The sequence below is a fragment of the Tamandua tetradactyla genome, chromosome 24, assembly GCF_023851605.1.
Source record: "Tamandua tetradactyla isolate mTamTet1 chromosome 24, mTamTet1.pri, whole genome shotgun sequence".
NCBI lineage: Eukaryota > Metazoa > Chordata > Mammalia > Pilosa > Myrmecophagidae > Tamandua > Tamandua tetradactyla.
Window position 1 is genome coordinate 40,492,075 of NC_135350.1, and position 24,720 is coordinate 40,516,794.

Sequence of the window (24,720 nt, forward strand, 5' to 3'; positions counted from 1 at the left end):
TAGAGTGTATGATAGTGACTAAATGTACAAATTTAAAAATGTTTTTGCATGAGGAAGAACAAAGGATTGTCATTACTGCAGGGTGTTGAAAATAGATGGTAATTAATATTTTAAAATTTTAACTTACGTGTAAGACCAAAGCAAAAAATGTTTGTTACAAAATTGATATTTTGACTAGTGTATTTCCTAATATAACTTATGTATACAGCTTAATTGAACACCATAAGTACATGGAACCTTGAGTAGGGCATGAGATTTTGTTCATTTGTCCAGAGTGATGCCCTGATAAGTCCCAGAGTGATTTTTTAACAGTGAATAAAAAAGTATTTGCAAAGTTCCCTTGGGAGAATGGTGAGAAAGGGGGAAAATTCAACCCCCCCAAGTTGAATTCTTGATATTCTCACAAGCAGTGGGGACAACCAAAGCAATAGGCTGAGCCCCCAATCTTGGGGTCTGTTCATATGAAACTTAACCCCACAAAGGATAGGTCAAGCCTACTTAAAATTAGGCCTAAGACTCACCTCCAAGAGAACCTCTTCTGTCGCTCAGATGTGGCCTCTCTCTCCAGCCAACACAACAAGCAAACTTACTGCCCTCCCCCTGTCTACGTGGGACAAGACTCCCAGGGGTTGGACCTTCCTGGCAACGTGGGACAGAAATCCTAGAATGAGCTGAGACTTAGCATCAAGGGATAGAGAAATTCTTCTCGAAAAAAAGGCAGAAGAGAGAAATGAGGCAAAATAAAGTGTCAATGGCTGAGAGATTCCAAACAGAGTCCAGAAGTTATCCTGGAGGTTATTCTTACGCACTAAATAGATATCACCTTGTTGGTCAAGATGTAATGGAGAAGCTGGAGGGAACTGCCCAAAATGTAGAGCTGTATTCCAGTAGCCAGGTTTCTTGAAGATGACTGTATAACAATATAGTTTTCACAATGTGACTGTGTGATTGTGAAAACCCTGTGTCTGATGCTCCTTTTATCTACCTTATCAACAGACAAGTAAAACAAATGGAACAAAAATAAATAATAGGGGGAACAAATGTTAAAATAAATTTAGTATATTGAAATGCTAGTAACCAATGAAAGGGAGGGATAAGGGTATGGCATGTATGAATTTTTTCCTGTTTTCTTTTTATTTCTTTTTCTGAATTAATGCAAATGTTCTAAGAAATGATCATGATGATGAATATGCAACTATGTGATGATATTGTGAATTACTGATTATATATATAGAATGGAACGATCATAAGTTAAGAATGTTTGCGTTTGTTGTTATATATTTTTTAATTTAAAAATTAATTTAAAAAAAGGAAAAAAAAGATTTTTCCCATTATTAATGGCATTTTAAATCTCTTCATCTCATAAGATCTCTTCTTTCACTAACTAATCTCAAAAAGAAATTTTTTCCTGGCCTTATGAAATCTAGATCATCCAACTCTCATCTACTTTTTTTTTGCCACCAAATACTATTCTCTATTTTTATTTCCTTCCTAAGCAGTTAATGGCTCTTTTGAAGGTAATGTTAATAAAATGATCATTCTGGGCCTTCTAATTTAAGTTTACTTTCGCTGTTTGTGACTATGAAAGACAATGAAGTAGGAATGAATCTATCATTCAAAATAACATGGAAATGACTGCTCCCAAATTCTGAATGTTTTCACTTCAAAAATTGAAGTGAATTACATTACAATTTCCAAAAGAGATATCTGACTCCACTAAGACTTAAATAATTAATTTCTCTAATAGTTTAAATATTCATTTTTAAAATTATGTCACTTTCAAGAAAAAAAACAAAATACTTAAACAGAGCTAAGAGAAACAAAATTTCTTAAATGGGTTTCCTTATTTAAAAGAAAATTCTCAGTAGGCTATATTTTCCTTCAAAAAAAAAATTCAAAAATCTTTTCCACATTCTCAAGTGCCAACCTTAATTTAGGTCATTCAACAAGACTGTTTCATTTTCATTCCTGGGACTACATTACAACTAAGTAGAAAAGCATAAGAATACAAAAAACGATATAATATGTAAAACATCTCATCAGACATTCTTTCAACAAAATAATACCCAATGTTCTGCATTGCTTGATCTGAGTAAGTAAAAATAGCTTGTGTTTATATAAAAATAAATGTACCATTCACCAATAAGGAGAAAAAACAAAGAGATTTCTGTTCTCATGTCTACTTAGTAAACATTAAACCAACAAACAAAACTCAGATAGAAGAACATCTTTTTTAGCTGCACTGGAGGAGGTGCAGGTGGGATGAACTACACGGTACTTCCAAGCTGGGCATTAGAGTTAACAAGTGGAAAACACCATTAAAATTTATGCCATAATGTCAGCTTTGAACCATATGAAACATGTTTAAGAACCACTTTTTTATTGAAGGGGATGCTTTTTTTCCTGTGAGAGGGAAAATGTCTCTCCTGCACCTGTATGTTCTTGTTAAAACTCTTAAGACAGTTTCCTGTTGAAAAACTCAATTATGTCATTTGAAAACTAAGGTTCTCCATCTGTAAGGGGAAAATGACCTTCAACAGAAAGGAAAACCTCTAAACAAATCCCAAGACTTGAGTTGAAATGATGACTTTATTTCTAGTGCTTTGGTACATTAGATTTCCAGACCTGAAACTTTCATAGCACACAAGGCCAATTAAGGCATTGGTTAGATTCAGGGCATACTGATATAAATAATAAACACAAGGACACTAGTCTAGTACCTTAGTTCCTCTTCTCAGTTAACTTTGAAGGGAAAGAGGCAACATAAGCACCAAAAATGTGGTATTTTCCTCTCACTTAAAAAAAAACTGTAAATGTTGTCTTTTTCTTTTTCTAAATCGATGCAAATGTTCTAAGAAATGACGAATATGCAACTATGTGATATTAAGAATTACTGATTTATATGTAGAATGGAATGATATCTTAATGTTTTGTTTGTTAATTTTTTAATAAAAAAAGTAAAAAAAACTGCAAAAAATAACACTATGTATATTTTAAATTACAAATCAGAAGAAAAGGAAAAGTCATGACTTAGAGGGTAAAAAAATTCAGATGATGAGAAGCTGATTTACACATTTCAAAACCTCTAGGCAGTAGAGAACTTTCTGCAGTGAAGTAAATGTTCTATATCTGAGCTGTCTAATAATACAGTAGCCACTAGCTGCCAGTGGCTATTGAGAACTTAAAATGTGGCTAATGGGACTGAGAAACTTAATTTTTAATTGTATCTAACTTTAATTAGTTAAAATTTAAACTGCTACATGTGACCAGTGGCTATTACATTGGATAGTGTAGTTTTAGGGGACAAGAAGTAAATATTTGTACCTTAAATTCTGATTCAAATAGTAAAAAGTCCTTCAGGTAAGTTTCTGAGACAGTCTTTAAAAAAAAAAATTCTTGTCATTTATAAAAAAGGAAAGGACTACAATACAATAGAAAAATTTAACTGCATTTGTGAGAACCAAATGTTATAAACTCACCTTCTAACAGAAACTAGAATATTGGTTCTAAACTCACCTTCTAACAGAAACTAGAAAGTTGGTCACTGTTGTAATTTCTTAAAAAGCTTTTAAAAATATAAATGCATGGATCTGAACCCCCAAAGATTCTGGTTTAAATGGTCTAGCTTAAGGACTGGACACAGAGTTTTAAAAGCTACCCAGGTGAGTCTAATGTACAGAGCTGCAATCATTTAACCATTAAAAAAATAAGATAGGAGAAATTTTAAGTATAGTTATAATTTGCAAACCAAAGATATCTTTGCCAGGCAAAGAGGACCTTTTGACTCCCCCATACTGACTCCAGTCAACATGCTTGAGAGCTAAATATGAATTACACATTCTACACAGTCACCAATGATTTGGGTGTATGGTCATAAGTTTCTGTTGTTTTTGAATGTAGTTTAACTATGTAAAAGAAATTAGAAAAGAAGGAAGCTAACTAAACATTGATAGTCAATTTGTAATTTCCACTTTTGCATATACTATTTAATTTCATCCTCAAAATACTTTGGGAGGTCAATATTATTAAATTGGCTATATATGAGGAAAGTAAACTTAAAAAAAATATTCTCTAGACTCTGGACAGATTTATCAGAGAATAAAGCCCATGTTCTTTATACTAAAACAGAAGGATTCATTTTGAGGCAATTTCATTCAGTAATGTTTCATGCCAGAAACAAAACAAAAATACAAAACTAGGATTCAGCAGTGGTCATGGATAAGGCAACACACAAACAGGTGCTCAAAACAGTATGTCTTCCTATACTTTTTTAAGCATTTGATAGTAAACCCCAGGAAGAACATGTTAGTTTATGCTTCAAATATACTCCAGCCTCTGTACTAAGCCACTTAGGAGACACTGCCTTTTTACCCTAAGGAGTTAAACCACTGCACTCCTACTGCCTCACTATTAGCCACATCCACACATTCATGGGAATAGTGATAGACAGGATTAAGTAAGATGTTTATTCACAGTGCCTAGCAGTAAATAGGAATAATACAGGGATCTTGACAACGTTTTCATTTTTCTCCCAGACTCAAAGGATTATTGGAACTCCTCTTTCCACAACAGTGTACACACCAGGATTTGGATGTGATATAGTTACAGTAAGTATAGAACTTATAACTTTAATTTCGACCATTAAAAGTCTTATATCAATTTACACATTAAAAGGTTCTTTTTAAAATCCAGTTCCTGCGTTGTTCAACCCACTGAAGCTAAGAGACCAAGGTTCTCAGACGAATAATGACAACTTCAGAGCAACAGATCCTTATCCTTCCCATGAGCACAAACGTCGCATCCTGAGACGCATGATCTTTTCTCTTTTTCTCAGGCCTCTAACTTGTAAAGCGACATTAATTCAAATGAGTCACAAAAAAGGTAGAGTGAACACATGGTTACATCTGAGGCCCAACAGGAGAATACCTTCAACTTACTATTCTAATTAACGGCACAGACTTCTCCCAAAACATATTCCAAAATATGCTGCCGGGAGTAACCCTTAATGCACTGGCACAGAGCACGGTTTTATTTCTCACTCAATCTCAAATGATAGTAATCGTAATTTAATTACACCACAAAATATTCTTTGCATTTTATTTTAAAATTATACACTCCATCAGAAGAGTAAGAAGACGCAGCAGCAGAAGCTTTTCTCCAGTACTCCTTTTTTTTCCTTTCAGTACATTTGGGACTGGGTAACAAGATGAGCTGGAAAATATATACACTCAATTGATACAGGTGAAGCTATAGCGCTCCTCCATCCAGTCCTTTCACTAGTAAAGGTGGAATAAAAACAGGATTTGACCTGTTTTTCTTAAGAAAGAATAAATAAGTTCCACTGATAAAAGACAGATGCCTATCATCTACCCTAAAACAAATAATCAGCGAGTTCTCATATTCACTTCCTGCATTTTTGAGGTGTCTCTCCAGAAAAAGGTAATGGAAGTTTTTCCAACTTTTGACCCCTATTAGAAGGGTCAAAATCTATCTATTAAGTTGACACTGTTTTTTAATAGTTTGTTTGAGTGTTGTGTGCCTACTTACTTGTTACATGAAAAATTTTGTTACAAAATTTTGGAGGAATGCTGGTAATCATGCTACCAAAAAAAATTAGGCTTTTCCATGGAAGTAAAAATTTTGGTGAGACAAATAAATTCAAGATATATATAACAGTCAAACGAAGTCTTAACTGTCCAATTGTAAAAGTGAAAAACATTATTACAAGTCTTCACTTTCTGAATAACTAACTTGAGATATTTTTCTATTTTTAATTCCAGCATCCATCCCACCCTCCCCCCACATACTCCTACAAAGACTTTACAACATCAAAGTTAGAACACACTGTTATTATGAAGAAAAAACCTCCAATAAATTTAGGATTGGAGGGTAAAGTAGTTAATGTGCCACTGCATGAATTTACTGAATATGTGCATGAACTTACTAAAAAATGTTCCTGGTGATATTAAAATAAGAAACAAATTTTATCACAGCCCCATCACAAACAACCAACGTACATAACAGTGAGTTTTCACAACAACCCTGCCAATGCTGTCCTCAAGAACTGGGAAAACTACTAACTCTTTAAGTCACTGCTTATTTCACAATATTGTGACCTTTTTTTCCCACCCTTTAGTAAACTCTCTCTATATAAATTTTAAAATCGTGTTAATTAGTTACCAGCGTCCTTCATCTCACAGATCAGGTGTCCTACATTTTGTTTAGGTACCCGCCTTGAAAACAAACCCGATTGCCCCATTTTCTGAGCGGTAAACTCAGCTCCAGGCAGCTCCCTATGAAATCACCGCGTTTGTTGTTTCAAAGATGCAATTAAATGAAAATGACACAGGGCTGTCGAAGAGATTAGTTGGAAGCGTGTGGAGGTGTCGATCACATACGGATAACGTCAATGAAAACTGTATTTGCTGCAAGTCTTAGTAATAATATTTATCCCCATCCCCCCTTTCTCCTTTTTGCAATATATTCACAACAGAAGGAGATTAAACTTCGTGAGAACTTTCTCGACTTCGGCTTAACTTTAGTGTTCCAGCTTTCTGAATTTACAGTCTCATGTAGTGAGCAAATGGGGGTGGGGGAGGGCAGTTTTAACTCAAGTTCGGGGGGGAAAAAGCAATAAAACAGCTTGCATCATGCAGTGTCTCTCCCTCTGCCTCCTTCCCCACCACCCCACCCCCCTCTTCTCTGAGCCCTTACACAGACACATTCTTCTGGGCGGCCTCTAACCACACCATCTCCACAATCATTTACAGAAATTAGAAACAGATTCCGGGAGCCCTTCCCTTAACACGCACAGGGCAGAGCAGTACAAGTATGGTGGGGTAGTGTCAACATTCCCTATTGCCCCAGTCTTTCACCCCGCTGGGGTTTCATTCCCAAATATCCGGTTTTCTTCCGCAGAGGAGATGAAACTATCCAACTCACAATGAAACCCCATCCCATCCTTACCCACTCCGGTCACCCCTTCCCAACTCTTAACATAAAAAACCCCTTCGACACACACACCAAAACCAAAGAAAAGTTGCTTCCACCAGGACCAACAGAGTTGATTTCAGGGGCTAGGACAAAAGCAGAGAAGAGAAGGAGAAGACCGAGAGAAGTGTAAACTTTGTTTTGCACCTCGGAACATCCCGTCCAGGGCCCAGGGCGGCTCTCTCCTTACCGGTTCCTCCCGCGACAGGGTCCTGCTACAGGAGCGCTGGGCTACCGGTGCGCGGACGCGGCGTCGGGGCGGGCTGCCGGCAGCCGCCGGGGGCGCACAGAGCCACAACTTCTTCTCCCCCAAACGGCTGCGGGCGTGGGCTGTAGGAGCTGAAGAAGGAGCCTGGGGAGGGACAGAAGAGGAGCAGCATCTCCCCCTCCTCCTCCTCCAAGCCTCGGAAGCGCCCCTGCAGCCGCGAACTCCCCCGGCCGACTCCGCTGACCCGCGAGCGCACGCTCACCAGGTCCGCCTTACAGTCCTCTGCGCCCCTCCCGGCGTTTCGTCAAAAGGCTTTCGGGCGATGAGCCTCAGCTCCTGCAGCCGGCTCTGAGCGCCGTCGAAGCAGCTGAAGCTGACGGAAGAGCCAGGGAGCGTTGCTCGCGAACACTGCAGTCTGTAGGGGCGGTGACCATGGTGTATAGCCCTCGCCGCGGCGCGGCGGCTCAAGCTGCTCCGCAGCACAACTCCGGCTCCACCTCGCGGCGCTCGCGCCGACCCCGCCCCTATTCCTGTCACTCAAATCTTCCCGGGCTCTGGGAGGATGGCGGATCTCCGACCCTGCGCCTCCCTCGGCCTCATTGGCCAAACTGACTTCCAGCCCCTCCCCCTTCCTGGGATCGAGGTCGCCCGGGAGACCTGCGCCCCGGTTCCCAAGACAACCGGTGCGTTGGGCCTGGCTTTTGACGTTCCTCAGAATAGCCTGACGCTTAGGTTGATGGCAGAGCGGCAAAGTTCCTGGCCCCCGCAGTGTCGAGTCCTGGTTTTAGGCCACTTTCAAAATGCAACTGATGGTCCCTACTCTTCCAACCTCAGGAACAGAACTTGATGTCCCCGGAGAGTGCGGGAAAGTGAAAAAATGCATAACTGCTTGCTCTTCCCCTACAGAATTATCCTCTCCCTCCTTTCCTTCTCTGTTTCCCAGTCTTGTTTTCATATTCTCACCGGGCGAATTTGGGCTTTGAAACTGAGAAGGGGAGAAAGATGGAGGAAGGCTGTGCCAGCTCCCTGCAGCAATACAGCAGCTTAGAAATGGCGGGTCAACGAAAACAGTTCGGTGAGTTTTCCCACATTTGCAAAGTGATCTTCAAAGGTGTGGTGGCAGCATTTCCTCCATCCCATATACACCCTCGGGAAAACTCAAATTCTCATTTTTTTAAAGTATATAAATTATTGTCTTCCCTATGACACCAAGTCAGAATAAACCTCAAGTTGTAAAATTCACTCAAAATGTTTAATATAATCAATAAAGAACTTCAGTTTTCCCAATTAAGGCTACACAGTACAATTTGGCAAAGGTATATCACAGCAGCAGTTTCCCTCCTGTAAGCTTAAATATTTGCAATTCAGCAATTTACAGGGAGACTTGGTAAATTCATGAACAAATTGAACTTTGTGACTTGATTTTCAAAAATTTGGGTTTATTTTCAGAAGTATAGGTTAATTCGTTCACTCTGAGAAGGGAGTCTTAGGGTAAATTTAGTCTTGAACCCCTGGTGTTTGAACTCTGGGTAAATCTGAACTTCATGTCTGGCTCAAAAATGAAGAGATCTGAGGCTAACTAGTCTGGTTCCCCCTGGAGAGTTAAAGCTGCAGTCCTAGGCTCCCTTAGCCCCGGAGGCTGTAGTACATGTCTGATGAATGAGAGAATTAATAGTAATGATTTACCTTTGGCCAGCAGTTGAGTTTTCATTATCTCATTTACTAAATGAATAACTGTGGTGGATGTCTTCCACCAAATATGCCATGAAGTATGTATCAAGTATGCACTGAGTGTGGTTACTCACAGTCCTTTAAACACAATGGAAAATGCACAGCAGAATTTTAAGATAAGATCCCTGCCCTTAAGGAGCTAAGTTTAGAGTTTAAGAAAGAAAACTAACATTCTTGAAACAGAGAACAATTATAGCTAGGATCTACAGTCTATTTGGAGTACAATAGCAGATAAGAGAAAGCCTGTGCTTTGTAATGGATTGGATTATGGAGGAGGGGGGATTTAAACCGGGCTTTTAAAGGGTGAGTAGTAGGATGAATAAAGCATAGATAAAGAAAGGCAATTGAGCGAAACAACATAAAACCAATGAACAGAGGTGGACATAAAACAGAAAAGTCCTCAACAAGAATAAAAGTGGTAAAAGTAAATAACTGCGAGACGGCCAGTCTAGTTGGACTGGAGATAGAATGAATGAGCGAAGCCTAACCTCATTTTCTGAGAAAAGGTGTTTCTGTTGTTGTTGTTTTTATGTTCTGATTCTTGTATCATAAGGTGAGGTAAAGAGAGAGTGGGCAGCATTGGGAGAACAAAAACCTTCTGGAACATCAGCCTCTGCCACTGATAGTTCAAAGATTTATTGGAAAGAAAAGCAATATCCTAATGCCTAGTAAAGCTTGTGAATTCTTCTCACAGGAAAGGTATAAAAATATATACTGTAAATGTTCTCAAAAGTAAACAAACCACAATGCTGTGAACATTTTTTTTTCCATCAAGGTCCATGAAGGTCATTTCAGGTGGTTACCCTCAAGGCTTTACCCTAGTAATCCCTCTGTTTTGTGTGAACTAAAAGGCTGGTTTTAAAATAAATGGTTGTGATACCAAAACCTGATAAAGTGTACACAAAGTGGAATTCTACAGGCTAATCTCCTTTTGGATATAATGTAAAAATCTAAATTAAACTAACAATATATTACAAATGAAATGTCAAAATTAAGAGTAATTACTACAGATATATAGGGATAACTCAATAATGAAAAAAATCTTTTCATAGAGTTGAATATATTTATAGGCTGAAGGAGAAAAGCTCTATGAAAGTCTTAACTGATGCTGAAATGATTTTGTAAAATCCAGCAAATTCGAAAGCTTTTAAAGAATTTGGATTAGATGTTCTTAAAAATGTGTATTTTATACCAATAAATATATAACAAAACACTGTATAGCAAAACACTGTAATTATCCCCATTGAAGACCAAAGCAAGGCAAGAATATCCACCATCTTACAAATGAAATGATAGCCAATGTAATTAGACAAGAAATAAAAATAAGAAATTTAAAAAAAAAGAAATTAAATGCTGAAAATAAGTCAGGATTCTCATTTATCTGCAGATGATACAAAAACCTGAAAGGATCAACTGATAAACTTTTAGAAGCAATAAAAGATGAGTTAAAATAGCCAGTTACAAGATTAAAAATCAAGAGCTTTCCCATGGTATAAACCATACCCAGTTGGGAAATACAATATACAAAGAATCATATTTATAAAAATAGCCCCCCAAAATTAAATAGTTAAAAATAAATACTAATGAAATTTACTTAAAAATGATAAACTTATGATTCATAAAAAGTATTTGAATAAAAGAGAGCCATACTTTTAAATCAAATACTCAGATTCACACATTGTATAATTGTATCTTTTACAAAGAATGTATGTATCCAATACAATTCTAATCAAATGCCTAACAGAATACTTTTGGGAATCTGACAAAATCATTTTAAAATTAAGGAGAAGTAATCTTAGAGAATAAATAGAAGATTTTCAAAACTACATTTTGTTATCTTTGTGGCAAATGCTTTATTTAAAAGTTTATAGGGAGAGGCAGACAGCACTGCCAGTCTCACAGTTTCCGGCTCGCAGCCATGGTCAACCCCACCTGTTCTTCCATATTGCTTGGGCTGTGTCTTCGTTGAGTTGTTTGCAAAGTTCCAAAGATGGCAGAAAATTTTCGTGCTTTGTGCACTGGGGAGAAAGGATTTGGTTATAAGGGGTTCCTGCTTTCACAGAATTATTCCTGGGTTTATGTGCCAGAGTGATGACTTCACTCGCCATAGTAGCACTGGTGGCAAGTCTACGGGGAGAAATTTGATGATTAGGACTTCATCCTGAAGCATCGGGCCCTGGCATCTTGTTCATGGCCAATGCTAGACCGAACACAAATTGTTCCCAGTTTTTCATCTGCACTGCTACGATTAACTGGTTGAATGGCAAACATGTGGTCTTGGGCAAAGTGAAAGAGGAAATGAATATTGTGGAAGCCTTGGAGTGCTTTGGCTTCAGGAATGGCAAGACCAGCAAGAAAATCACTGTTGCCGACTGTGGACAAATCTAATAAATCTGTTTTGTGTTTTGTCTTCACTACCAGATCATTCCTTCTGTAGCTCAGGAGAGCATCCCACCTCCCCTGGGCTACCTCAGTTATCCTATCATTGTGCTCTCACTACAGTTCTTTGGGTTCTGCATTATGCTCCTCTTCCAAACCTAGCTGGATTGCAGAGTTAAGTTTATGATTATGAAATAAAAACCTAAACAAAGTCTATAGGGAAAGAAGTTTAGAGAAAAAGCCACAGATGGAGAAGCCAGGAGCTAAGCAACGAAACCTGGGGGAGAAGGACCAGCAGATATCACCCTGAGCCTTGCTATCTGACAGAGAAGCCCAAGCTCTCCAGTGACCAGTCTTCAGAGAGCCTTGGTGTGTGCAGTGAGTTACATAACTCAGAGTAGAAAAAAATGTACTTTAGAAATTTCTTCAAATTTCAGGTTCTCAAACTATTGGATGTGAAAACCAAATTTTACAATTCAGAGACTTACAAAGTATTTCTCGAAGCCCAGATTCAGAATATTATAACCTCACACGTGTTTATGGAGAAAGTTTAATTGGAGCCATCTATAATGTACAATGTAGCAGAACTAAATTCTGTCAACCAAGCTGGAGAATGTTTATCTGCATTTGGATCAAGAGCCTATTTGCAGCCAATAGATAAACACCAGTACTTATACTGCTTAAAGCCCAAGAAGGAGTTTGCAGAAAAGAAAGGCATAATTTAGGGAGTAACCATAGTAGGACAATTGGATATAGTGTGGAAAATAAATGTAGGTGAAAGGAGAAAATTACAGAACAGCCATCTTCAAAGAATGCAATGAAAGGACTATGGATCTTGGTTTGGAAATGTGCAATACCAATTCTATCCACTGGTGTGGTATTTCAGGAAGACAGCTTGGAAAGCTACATCCAAGTTCCTCTGGCTGCTTTGCCCATACTCTACTGTCCTCTGCAGGGACTACGAGTATGCTTTCCTTTGAATAATTTCAGTATTTGGGAACTGCTAACCTATCATCATTGTTCATATGTCTATAGTTTCTCTGGTTTCATCATCCATTGATGAAAACCAGTTTCTCTGGTTTCATTTCATCCATTGATGAAAACTTAGGCCTATATCTTTCTCTCAATAGAGTGTTTCTGACTTAAGACTGACAGACACATTCTTAAAGAGAACATATAAATATGATTGCATTGCACAAATCTGCGTGGTATCTTTGGCCATTAAAATAGAAAGCGGAAGAAAATTTCCAATGTTATGTTTTCCATTTAGTTTCTCAGAACTGTTTTCTGTATTTTCATCAGTTTGTAAAATTATCAGTTGAATGGCAAAAACAAATATGTATTAAAGTGTCTTTCCTGTAAAACTGAGTCTTTAAAATATTAAATATTTGTTTTAAAAAGAAAAAAATGTTTATAGAAACTTGATGCTGTGAGGAAGTGGAACACTACCAGATATTAAATAAATGAAAATTTCAGTGATTAGCAGCAGAGTAGACCCCAGAACTAGGTATGATAAGGAAGGAGGGAAGGGGATGTATATCATTCAATAAATAGTTTTGGGAAATAAGCTGTCTCTTGTTTATCTTTGCATAAGCATACATACATACCAATCACCTTTCAAAGAAATTTTAGCATACATATTCATCTAGTACTTTTTTTTTCTGGGATTATTTATTATCAAATCCTCTAGAGCAATTTAGTTCTTTTGAATGGCTGCATACTATTTTGTTGCTTAGATGTAGTGTGATTTATTTAATACCTCCATTTTTAACAACATATAGGTTGTTTCCAAACCTTTGCTATTCCTGATAAGTTGAAATGTATTTCTTTGTACTTGATCCTGATTTTATATGGACTAGAATTGTGGGCTTAAAACACCTCCATTTTTAACAACATATAGGTGGTTTCCAAACCTTTGCTACTCCTAATAAGTTGAAATACATTTCTTTGTACTTAATCCTGGTTTTATATGGAGTAGAATTGTGGGCTTAAATTCTAGAAGTATGATTGCTGGATTAAAGAGTAGGCACATTTCACGTTATGATAGGCAAAACCAAGCTGCCCTCCAAAGAAGTGGCACAAGTTAGTCATCATAACAAAGATGGAAACTTTGATAGCACACTGCATTTCCTCATACCTTCACAAATACATCACTAGTAAACTTTTTTGATCTTGCCCGTCTGAGGTACAAAATGGTATCTTATTATAGGTATAATTTTTTTATTTATCTTGTATTTTTTGGCGTGTTTAAAAGCCATTTTCTTTCCTGTTACCAAAAATATTCTCCCATGTTTTTCTGTAGGGCTTTTGTGGTTTTCTTATTCATGTTTATTCTTGTATCCATATGATAGCAGCAAGCTACCCCTATATCTTTACTTAAGAATTCAGCTTTTCCCCCACTGAAATGAAATATTCTCTATATCTTATACAAATTCCTGTATATTTTTGGATCTATTTCTCAGTTCTGTTCAGTTACATTTAGATTTTCAATGTAAAACATGAAATCAGAAAATCTTAGTAAGATGCTTGAATGAATTCATTGAAAACCTTTGAGTAAATTGGTTGAGAAAACCAATGGTCTTTCTATTGGCGATAAAACCAGAAAAGAAATCACCTTATATTTATTACATAAAATATAAAGGTTCTGTAGAGAACAACAACAACAAAAACCTTTAGAGTTGAACAAACAAACAATGTAATGATACTGTGAGCCAGTGGTTGTATACTTTGAATGATTTGTAAGGTGTGTGACTATATCTCAATAAAATTACATTAAAAAAACAAAAACAACTTTTGGGTAATATTTATAGTTGATATTATTTTTTTTTTAAATTTTTTTATTAATCAAAAAAAAGAAAAGAAATTAACACAACATTTAGAAATCATTCCATTCTACAAATGCACTCAGTAATTCTTAGTATCATCACATAGATGTATGATCATCATTTCTTAGTACATTTGCATCGATTTAGGAAAAGAACTAGCAACACAGCAGAAAAAAATATAGAATGTTAATATAGAGAAGAGAATTAAAATAATAATACTAATAATATATATATATATAAAGGAAAAAGAAAAAAAACAAAAACAAAAGATACAAACACACAAACAAACAAACAAAAAACCATATTTCAGGTGCAGCTTCATTCAGTGTTCCAACATAGTTACATTACACTTAGGTATTATTGTGCTGTCCATTTTTTAGTTTTTGTATCTAGTCCTGTTGCACAGTCAGTATCCCTTCAGCTCCAATTACCCATTATCTTACCCTGTTTCTAACTCCTGCTGGTCTCTGTTACCAATGATATATTCCAAGCTGATTCTCAAATGTCGGTTCACATCAGTGGGACCTTACAGTATTTGTCCTTTAGTTTTGGGCTAGACTCACTCAGCATAATGTTCTCTAGGTCCATCCATGTTATTACATGCTTCATAAGTTTAGTCTGTCTTAAAGCTGCATAATATTCCATCGTAGGTATACGCCACAGTTTGTTTAGCCACTCGTCTGTTGATGAACATTTTGGCTGTTTCCATCTCTTTGCAATTGTAGATAATGCTGCTATAAACCTGGTGTGCAAATGTCCGTCTGTGTCTTTGCCCTTAAGTCCCTTGAGTAGATACTTAGCAGTGGTATTGCTGGGTCGTAATCCATTCTGCCATTCTATGTCTTTTGATTGGGAAATTCAGTTCATTAACTTTTAGTATTATTACTATTTGGATAATATTTTCCTCTACCATTTTGGCTTTTGTATTATATATATCATATCTGATTTTCCTTCTTTCTACACTTTACTCCATACCTCTCTCTTCTGTCTTTTCGTATCTGACTCTAGTGCTCCCTTTAGTATTTCTTGCAGAGCTGGTCTCTTGGTCACAAATTCTCTCAGTGACTTTTTGTCTATAAATGTTTTAATTTCTCCTTCATTTTTGAAGGACAATTTTGCTGGATATAGGAGTCTTGGTTGGCAGTTTTTCTCTTTTAGTAATTTAAATATATCATCCCACTGTCTTCTAGCTTCCATGGTTTCTGCTGAGAAATCTACACATAGTCTTATTGGGTTTCCCTTGTATGTGACAGATTGTTTTTCTCTTGCTGCTTTCAAGATCCTCTCTTTCTCTTTGACCTCTGACATTCTAACTAGTAAGTGTCTTGGAGAACGCCTATTTGGGTCTATTCTCTTTGGGGTGCGCTGCACTTCTTGGATCTGTAAATTTAGGTCTTTCATAAGAGTTGGGAAATTTTCAGTGATAATTTCTTCCATTAGTTTTTCTCCTCCTTTTCCCTTCTCTTCTCCTTCTGGGACACCCACAACACGTATATTTGTGCGCTTCATATTGTCATTCAGTTCCCTGATCCCCTGCTCAAGTTTTTCCATTCTTTTCCCTATAGTTTCTGTTTCTTTTTGGAATTCAGATGTTCCATCCTCCAGTTCACTAATTGTAGCTTCTGCCTCTTTAGATCTACCATTGTAGGTATCCACTGTTTTTTCCATTTTTTCTTCTTTGTCCTTCACTCCCATAAGTTCTGTGATTTGTTTTTTCAGATTTTCTATTTCTTCTTTTTGTTCAGCCCATGTCTTCTTCATGTCCTCCCTCAATTTATTGATTTGGTTTTTGAAGAATTTTTCCATTTCTGTTCGTATATTCAGCATTAGTTGTCTCAGCTCCTGTATCTCATTTGAACTATTGGTTTGTTCCTTTGACTGGGCCATATCTTCAATTTTCCGAGCGTCATCCATTATTTTCTGCTGGTGTCTGGGCATTTGATCAGATTTCCCTGGGTGTGTTACGCAGCTGGTTGAAAGCTTTTTCTGTGAAATCTCTGGGCTCTGTTTTTCTTTTCCTGCCCAGTAGGTGGCGCTCGTGGCGCTCGTCTCTCTGCACCGCAGTTGGCCCGGGAAACCGCGCGTGGAGGTGGGGGTCGCTGGCCGCCGCGGCTTGGGAGAGTGCCGGTCCTAATTGCCCAGCTGGCCCAAAACGCCAAGCGTGACGGGAGGGCCCCGCTATCCAACGTTCCCAGTCAGGCCGGTGAGCCACGTGCGTGGAGGGGACCCCAGTCGCCAGCCGCCCCGGCCGGGAAAACGCGCGCCCCTCGGGTAGCACACCGCAGCAGATTCTCCCTGCCCGTTCAGCTGTTCCAGAATGGGGTACGCTGTCTTTTTGGTCTCTGTCGTGACTCCGGGAGCTGTTTCGTATTGTTTCTGTTTCTTTAGTTGCTTTTCTGGAGGAGGAACTAAGACCCGCGCGTCTTACTAAGCCGCCATCTTCTCCGGAAGTATAGTTGATATTATTGATGAGGGGTTAATAATCTCAATATTAAAAAGTAATTTACAAATCAATAAGAAAAATAAAAATATGAGCCTGCAGGTAATGGGCAAAAAAAATGAATAGGAAATTTACAAATGAAGAAACACAGAAAAGTATTGAATGTTTGAAAACAAAACAACTATATTAAAGAAATGAAAATTAAAAGAATAATGTGGTATCATTTTTAGCTATCAGAATAGAAAAATATTTCTTAAAGACATAATGTCCAGTAGGGGCAAAAATATGTGAAATAGATCATTTTTCATAATTGTTGGTAGGATTTATTTATAGATCTATTCCATCTGGGAGAGAAGTCGCAACTTTTCACAAGTTACAATGTTCGTATCCTTTAACTTCTTCTGCTTTAGAAATTTAACCTACAGAAATAATTTACATAATAAATGTGTAGAATTATGATTAGCATATTCAGTGCAGTATTGGTTGTAGTTATAAAGTGGCAAACAAAATAAATGTAGTAGCAGAATGATTAAATACATGACAACCCATTCATACATATTATTTAGTGACAAATCAAGTTGCATACAGTGTGATGTTGATTTCTGTCTAAAATATATATATACACACATATATAATTAAATATATATGGAAATATATGTATGCTGTTAAAAATAGTTTCTCTGAGGATTAGAATTATAGGAAACATTGCATTTCTGAAATGTTTTAATTTTAAATGTTTGTAACAAGCATGTGTCACTTTCGTTATAAAAGAGCAACATAGACTGCTACTCTTACTAATGAAGAAATTCGATAGCTGGTCATAACACAAATTTATTTGGGCTCCAAGTGGCCCATGGCCTCAGGATTTTCATTACTTAGGGACCATTCTTGTGACACCCTGTGATTCAGGAATGTTTTATGCAGAACCCATAGACTACCCCATTAATGAACCCCTAAGACTGCATGACAAATATGTGTGCTTGTGCATTTTTCTAGGAAAAGCATCTGCACATTTTGGCAAATTCACAAAGGAATCTGTCTATATCTCTCAATAATGTTTAGACTGAGTGCTTTAAATACCAATGATTTAGAAGCTCCACATTTTACCACAAACATTGAAATGAATTCTGGGCTCATCTAAATCTGCAAATAGCAATGTTTTCTCAGCTGGTTTCTTGTGTTCATCTCAATGTGAAATATTTGTATTCTGGCTTGTACCAACTATGTAAGTATTTTCCCCCCTTTAAAGCCAGAAACATATTATCCTTTCTTTTTTTTTTTTTTAAACTTTTTTAATTGTATAGTATAACATATACACAAAGCAAAGAAAAAAAAAGTAGTTTTCAAAGCACTCTTCAAAAAGTGATTATAGGTATATTATCCTTTCTTGTTACGGAGTAAAGACTGTGATGGGAACCTTACCCAGATGAGAAGCAGAAGCAAGATAAGTAATCCACCAAAACATGAGCAGGTAATTGGAGGACAAACTCTGACGGTGCTTAAGGAAGACTTTATGATGTAGTAACGCCTCGCAGTGAACCAAGAATTAGCTAGGGAAAAAATGTAGTGACAGAAACCAGATAGAACTACAATTACCCCCAGGTTCTTTGAATAAACAGGATATTTTTTTTTGGTAGTAGCTGAACCCTCTTTAAAATGTGAGAATGCCGCTAGGATGTAGAGATACATGACAACAATGGCACAGGTAGATTAAAAGGTTGGGAGGCAGCCTGGTAGTTCGGTACAATGAAAAGAGCACAGCATTTGCACTCAGAATCCCTAAGTACAAATCTTGTCAAGTTACCTAACTTCTTTGAACTTTATTTATGGAATAGAGAAACTAGTAATAGCTAACATGTTACACATGTAACAGCTAGTAATATTCTTTAGACATTCAGCGGGATTAAATGAAATATACTTATGAAAATTATTTGTAAACTTTAGTGCACTATAACAAAATCAAACAAACAACAATAAAATGGTCAGGACTTTGGAGTGAGTGAATATTTTATACTTATTGAGGTAATTTTTGAAAATGATCTCTTTTGCTCTAAAGTTGACTTCAGAAGTGTTAACCCTATGAAAGATTAAATCAGAAAAATTTAATGTGCTCCTGTAACGTCTTCCTTTCCTTGCTAAGCAACTTTCTTTAGATACTTGGCTCTTCCAGATTCCCTTATTGGCCCCAAACTGATCAGGGCTAATTAGTTACTTTGACTTCGGCCGGTTACATGTTAGGCTGAACTGATTTCTACTTGAATTATCAGGTGCTTCGAGGTTCTATCTGAACCAAAACATTTCCTTCCCCTAAATGCCTCTGTTGAAAAGTGTCGTTTTCAGTCCCTAAGGAGTTAAACTGCAAAGATATTAGATTTGGAAGGTCATAGTTAAAATTCACTTTACCTTCCAGCTTTCTCTCTAAGCATATTAGTGTGGATTGGTTCATCAGATTAAGTAGTTGTCACTTTAAACCCTGAGGGGGAGGGACACTAGAGAGAAATTTTAATTAACAAAAGGGAAAGAGTAAAGAGGGAAAGCTCTTTTTTTACGGTGATGAGAAAGAGTGAGAGGAATTTGGTGTGTGTGACAGGGGGTGGGGGGAGGGGGCCAGTAGTATGTGGATAGGACGGGGGTGACCCTCAGGGCTGATGATACCAAGGGAAGAGACCAGGAAAATATATGTTGTAGTAAAGGGGTGTGGTACTGAAGTCAAATTGCCTAACGCACAATTTTAGGGCTGGTCCTGTCTCTGACTCATTTCTACTACTTGTCTTGGCAAGTTATGTAACCACCTATTCAATTTGTTTGAGGGGAGTATGGCAGATAGCATTAACTCTCCTGTTTTTTGAAACTTAGCCATGTTAGAACATACACAAAGTAATTTAATATGAATATGCTGTCATCTACAGGGACTTGCCTTGGGGTTCATGGCTGCTAATCTTGATTTTTTAAAAAATGTGTTCTCAGAAATGGAGAGCAAGACAGAAATTAAGCTTTCTAGTTTATGTTCTGTTTTAAAGAGTGTAATTTTGCAGTGTTTGGTGGAAGTGAGCTGCTGTGCAAGAATGTTGGTTTTTAAAGGCTTTGTTAGGAGGAGGTAGAGTGTTTAATAAAGCAAAGAATTGCATTGTAAAACTTTTCAGAAATTGATTATGTTGATTTTTATATTTTCCCGTATAATGTGAAGGAGAAAATCTAGGAGAAAAATGATCCGAACTACAGAAATTGGTTATCTGCTTTGGATCAAATGCAGATTTATGCTAAACCTGCCATGTTTTACAACCGCAAGAAGAAATGGAATTGACTTAGAGAGTTGAAGCTGATAAGGTGAGTAGTTCTTCATCTGATCTGAAAAGTTAATAAAAGTGAGGAACTATAAAAATAAAACATAATAACTTAAACATTTTATTTTTACTAAAAGTCTATCATTATACATTCACTAGCCAATCTTTTGAGGCCAGCCAAGACCTTTTGACTATAGATCTGCTACTGAGAATTTCAGGTTATCTCTTTTACATAAACTATTCCCATAATGCAAAATCTACAATTTTCTGTTTTGATTTTTGTTAAAGGAAATGTAGAACTTGAGGACACTTATGAAATACTATGTTTAGAATACTTCTATATTTATGTAATATATTCCAATTTGTTTTACCCATGATAATTTGTGGCAGTAATATGTCTTTCCAAGGCATTCAACTTACTTTTTAATGGAAACAAGCATCTTTTTTGCACTTATATTTAATAAAGTATACAAAAATTAAATTACCTAACTACATTAACAATAACTGACATTAAGAATTTGGAAAACTATCACAATTGATTGTTTTTTTTTTAATATATATCAAGCATATGAATAGAGTTTAGGGAAGTGATTTTGTTTGGGAGTAGAACCCTGCTTAATAATCACAGGTTTGCTATTTTTTCATCATATATTTTCCCTTTCACATCGACATGTTCCTTTCCCTGCTTTCCTGAGACCTCTTCCCAACCCATTCTCTTGGATTTTCTGACTTGCTGCCTAATGGTTCAGGGTATTCTAGGACTTTCCCTGGGACACCGGTCTACTGCCCCTGCTTACCTGGCCAGGGGATCTCCATGGAGCCAAAAAGTACCTTGTCTGGATAATACACTGCTGTCATGGTCTGTGGATTTCTCAGGCGAACAGTGAAAGCCTTATACGATATTGTGCAAAGGCAAAGGGTGTGGAGGAGAGTGTTCTGGCACAGAGACTGACAGACCCATGTTCAAATCTCAGCTCTTGCCCTTGCTACCTACATGTGTAATTCTGGACAAAGAACTGCGTGTCCTGGGGCCTTGGCTTCCTCATCTTGAGATGGGAATAACAATGGAAATTGTCATGAAAAGAAATGTATTCTGCCCTCTGTAGGTACTCAGTAAGGTAGTGCCCCTTTCCTACTACTGCTTTGTTCTTCCAGAGTTTAAAGATCCATAACTTAAAGTGTCAGAAAATAAGATCTAAGAAGAATGGATAAAGGAATGGTTAATATTTACTCTGGATAGAGAAGATGGTATTTCTGTCACAACTAACTCTTAATAATCTTCATAACAATAATTTTTGTCTATTTTATTCATATAGCAGGCACTCAGACAATGTATTAGTCAGGGCTCTGCAGAGAAACAGAACCAACAGGATATGTGTGTGTGTGTGTGTGTGTGTGTGTGTGTGTGTGTGTATAAAACCTCTTGATACATGCATACACATATATGCACAGACATTTGTATATATACATGTATGTATTGAGAGGTTCATTTTAAGAAATTGGTTCACGCAGTTGTGGGGACTGGCAAATCCAAATTTCATAGAACAACTGGGAAACTGGAAATTCTAGTAATAGTAAAGTCAAAGTCTTTAGTCTAAGTCTGTAGGAGAGGTCAGAGATGGGTGGAAGTTCTTGTATTGAGGGAATGCCTTCTGATTCTTGCAACCCTCAGGTCTCAAAATTTTTTTAAGAACTCCAACTGATTGATGCAGCCCACCCACATTGCAGAGGGTGATCTCCTGATTGTAGATGCTAATCCCTTCTATGAAAAACATCCATAGTAACAGCTAGGCCAGCATTTGACAAAACAACTTAGCCAAGTTGACACATAAAATTAACTATAATAGGCACCCTCAAGGGAATGAATGAATGGTTTTGATAGTTGTAACTCAACTTGGGGGGGATACATAAGGTGTACTATGATATAGTCCATTAATAACTGTCCAGAGGTCATAGGCATTAGTCTGCAGATTTCATAAGAGAGACTGGAGATCATTAATCTAGTGATTGATTAAGTGGTGGTCATTTAAAAGAACTTCTGTTTTGAAAAATTTCCATGTATAGCACAAACTTTATTCGTGTTCAGTAAATATTATTCTTTTTTGGTTGCTGGTTGATCTCCTTGTTCCAATTACTCTACAGAGTAATAGAGAGAGAGATGGAGGGAATGATGGGGGAAGGGGAACAAGGGAAAGGGCAGGAAGGGTAATGTGAAGATATATTAATATTGTATACATAGTTTTATACAGTGGAAGGGAAAAAGACTTGTACCTTTCCAACAAAATGGTACTAAACTATGTCATTAATCTGATTTCAAAAAACAAACAACCCCATATCCTTTGATCAGAGTCACTGAATCACTCCAGTGACTCAGCTTCCAGTGAAAATTTTCTTGCTTCATCATTGTTTGAAAGATTCTTCTTTCTCTTGTCCAGTTCTCTTAATGCTTAATAGGGAAGCTTTCTCAGTATCTCCAGTGGCAACTTAAATTGGATGAGACATTAAAGTATCTGTTAGCCAAAAGTCTCTCCTGTTAGCCAATAATAACTCTCTTTAAAATAGGCCTCACCAACTTAGGCTGTGGACCAGTTTGCAATTACATTAATAGTGCAAATTTATCCCCTTCTGCTTGCATGGGACCTCTAGAATCCTGAAAATTTCTTATCCAATTCCAATTATTTCTAGGATTCTCCAAGTGAAATCTCACATGTGCTCTAGAATGTTAGTCTTTATTCTTCCACTCCAACTCTCTCCTGAAAGTCTTACTTCTGAACATCACTTGTAAAGAGCTTGTCACTTGTACTGTGGCTGATATCCAACTTGAGAAAGCCAAGCGTGGAATCAAGAGGACACTGATCTCAGGGTTCCCATAGTTCCCCACCAAGAAGCCAGAGCTGGGCACCCTCTGTGCCACATGTCATCAACTGGCTCATTTTTTTTTTTTTGACCAATTTATCCTCGTTTTATTGTCATAATTGTTCATTATGTACTTGTCTATTTGAGTCTCTGTTGTAGGAAAACACATCAGTCTTAATAGCTCACCAGCAACAGGGTATATGGATTCCTGTACAGATGCATCGCTTCTGGCAATCATCACGTTTCTGGGGGGGCTTGCAGCTGTTCCGGACTAGGATACGCTGTGTGTCCGGTCACTGACGTGGCCCAGGAGCTGTTCTGTACTGTTTCTGGTTATTTATTAGCTGTTCTGGAGGACGAATTAAATCGTGGACATTGCTAAGCCGCGATCTTGATTTGCCATCTCAATCAGTATTTCAACTGGTTCTTGAAGCAGTTCTACTTGTGTTCAGTATATCACAAAGTCTCTGATGAAATTAACTATTTTGTGTAGATGGAGATAAAGGAAGTTAGGCACCATGCTGTGCCATTCCCTTCACTATTATCACCCTGCACATACATACTGTAACACACACACTCTCACAGGCTTACCATGTCCTTCAGCCAAAAGTAAGAGCTCTTCTACCTGTAAACTATGTATCAAATAGATGCTTTGAGATATCACCAGCATGCCCTTTCACAAAATTAGAATATTTTGGGGAAGGGAGAACTGTAGTACCATTTTCCTTAATTAAGAAAATAGAGATTTCTTAGGGTTAAAGCATTTTCACCTAATTTGAGCATCTAACCATGTTTTTTCTCTGTAGGCCATGAACTCTTTGAAGGAAGATATCAGGAAGAGTATTAGCTGCAAGTAATAAAATATCTGTTAAGCACTGGCTAAAACAGTAAGGGTTGTTTTCTCATATAAGAAACTGGATGAGTAGTTCAGTGGTGGAATTCTCACCTGTCATGCGGGAGACCTGGGTTCGATTCCCAGCCCATGCACTTCCCAAAAACAAACAAGCAAGTAACAAGTAAACAAAAGAAAGAAAAAATAAAAAATTCAACAAGTGGTTCTGCAATAATGGGATACTCACATGGAAAAAGAATGGAATGTGACCTCGCCGTACAGGATACAAAAAAAAGAAAAAAGAAAGAAAGAAGGAAAGAAACCAAGTGATACAGAACAGTTTCTGATGATGTAGTAAGAGGCTCACTGCAATTCTCATGGCCTTCTTACAATCGTAAGAGGACTGCTGCAACTCCAGGTATTGGTTCCTCATTCAATACTGAAGAAAAGATGAGAAAATGTGGGAACAGACTTGATTGTTCCTTTTTATATATAGAAAATTAAAAATTTTCCACCCAAAGACTCCATTTTAGCATTCTTTTTCCTATGTAGTATTGGCCAATAATATGTGTCATCTGGCCACTTCTAGCTACAAAGAAGATAGGAAAACAAATATTTAGCTTTTCTAGCCTCTGGTGAAGGCAGGCAAGGGAAGTGGGGATTGGAAATCGGTACTACTTTATACAGTCATTGGTGTCTGCAACTTTAGTGTCCTCATGATGGGCCTAGTACATTTAGAGTTAGCATTCAATGGATGATGAAGCTGGGTGATAAAATTATTTGGATGTAGTCCCAATAATTCTTTCCATGAATATTTAAGTAATAAAGGAATCAATCCGGAAATTTTATTGGTTATTTCAAGTTAATTTTAAATGAATATTACTTTTTAATAATATGATAATATTTTCATAAAATAATACATTAATTTTATTTATATTACCTCAATAATTATATTGTAACATGGTCAAATATAGCCACAATAGTAAGCTCAAAATAAAAATGTAAGTTATCAATTGAAATGCACAAATTTTATAAAAGATGAAATTAGTAAAGCATGTAAATTATCTTTTATTTCTTGGCTATTATACAAACTTTCTTATCAAATTACTAGTCATTCAGAGTCTATCACTATTAGTTCCCAGTTTCTGTTTATTAGTGCTCAGGATGAGGTGACT

General features: G+C 37.0%; 1 protein-coding gene, 1 long non-coding RNA gene and 1 pseudogene across 14 annotated transcripts in view; 2 read left to right on the forward strand and 1 right to left on the reverse strand.

Moving 5' to 3' along the window:
* The window catches only part of PTPN13 (protein tyrosine phosphatase non-receptor type 13), a 240,692-nt gene extending 233,012 nt beyond the window's left edge, over positions 1-7,680 (reverse strand). For 7 of the 13 annotated variants that reach the window (XM_077142917.1, XM_077142923.1, XM_077142919.1 and 4 more), the window contains exon 1: positions 7,138-7,154. In XM_077142917.1, coding sequence (XP_076999032.1) covers positions 7,138-7,147 — 10 coding nt within the window. In that variant the 5' untranslated portion in view covers positions 7,148-7,154. Of the gene's footprint in view, positions 1-7,137; positions 7,156-7,180 lie in introns of those variants that run through there. The other 6 variants (XM_077142916.1, XM_077142920.1, XM_077142926.1 and 3 more) reach the window with 2 other exon arrangements.
* A 3,927-nt stretch (positions 7,681-11,607) lies between these two features.
* LOC143668193 (trafficking protein particle complex subunit 13 pseudogene) lies at positions 11,608-12,630 on the forward strand (annotated as a pseudogene).
* A 5,276-nt stretch (positions 12,631-17,906) lies between these two features.
* On the forward strand, positions 17,907-24,307 carry LOC143667941 (uncharacterized). Its single transcript, XR_013168203.1, has 3 exons — positions 17,907-18,044; positions 19,761-19,900; positions 23,520-24,307. It is a non-coding gene; the product is annotated as an uncharacterized LOC143667941 (long non-coding RNA).
* The last annotated feature ends 413 nt before the right edge of the window (positions 24,308-24,720 follow it).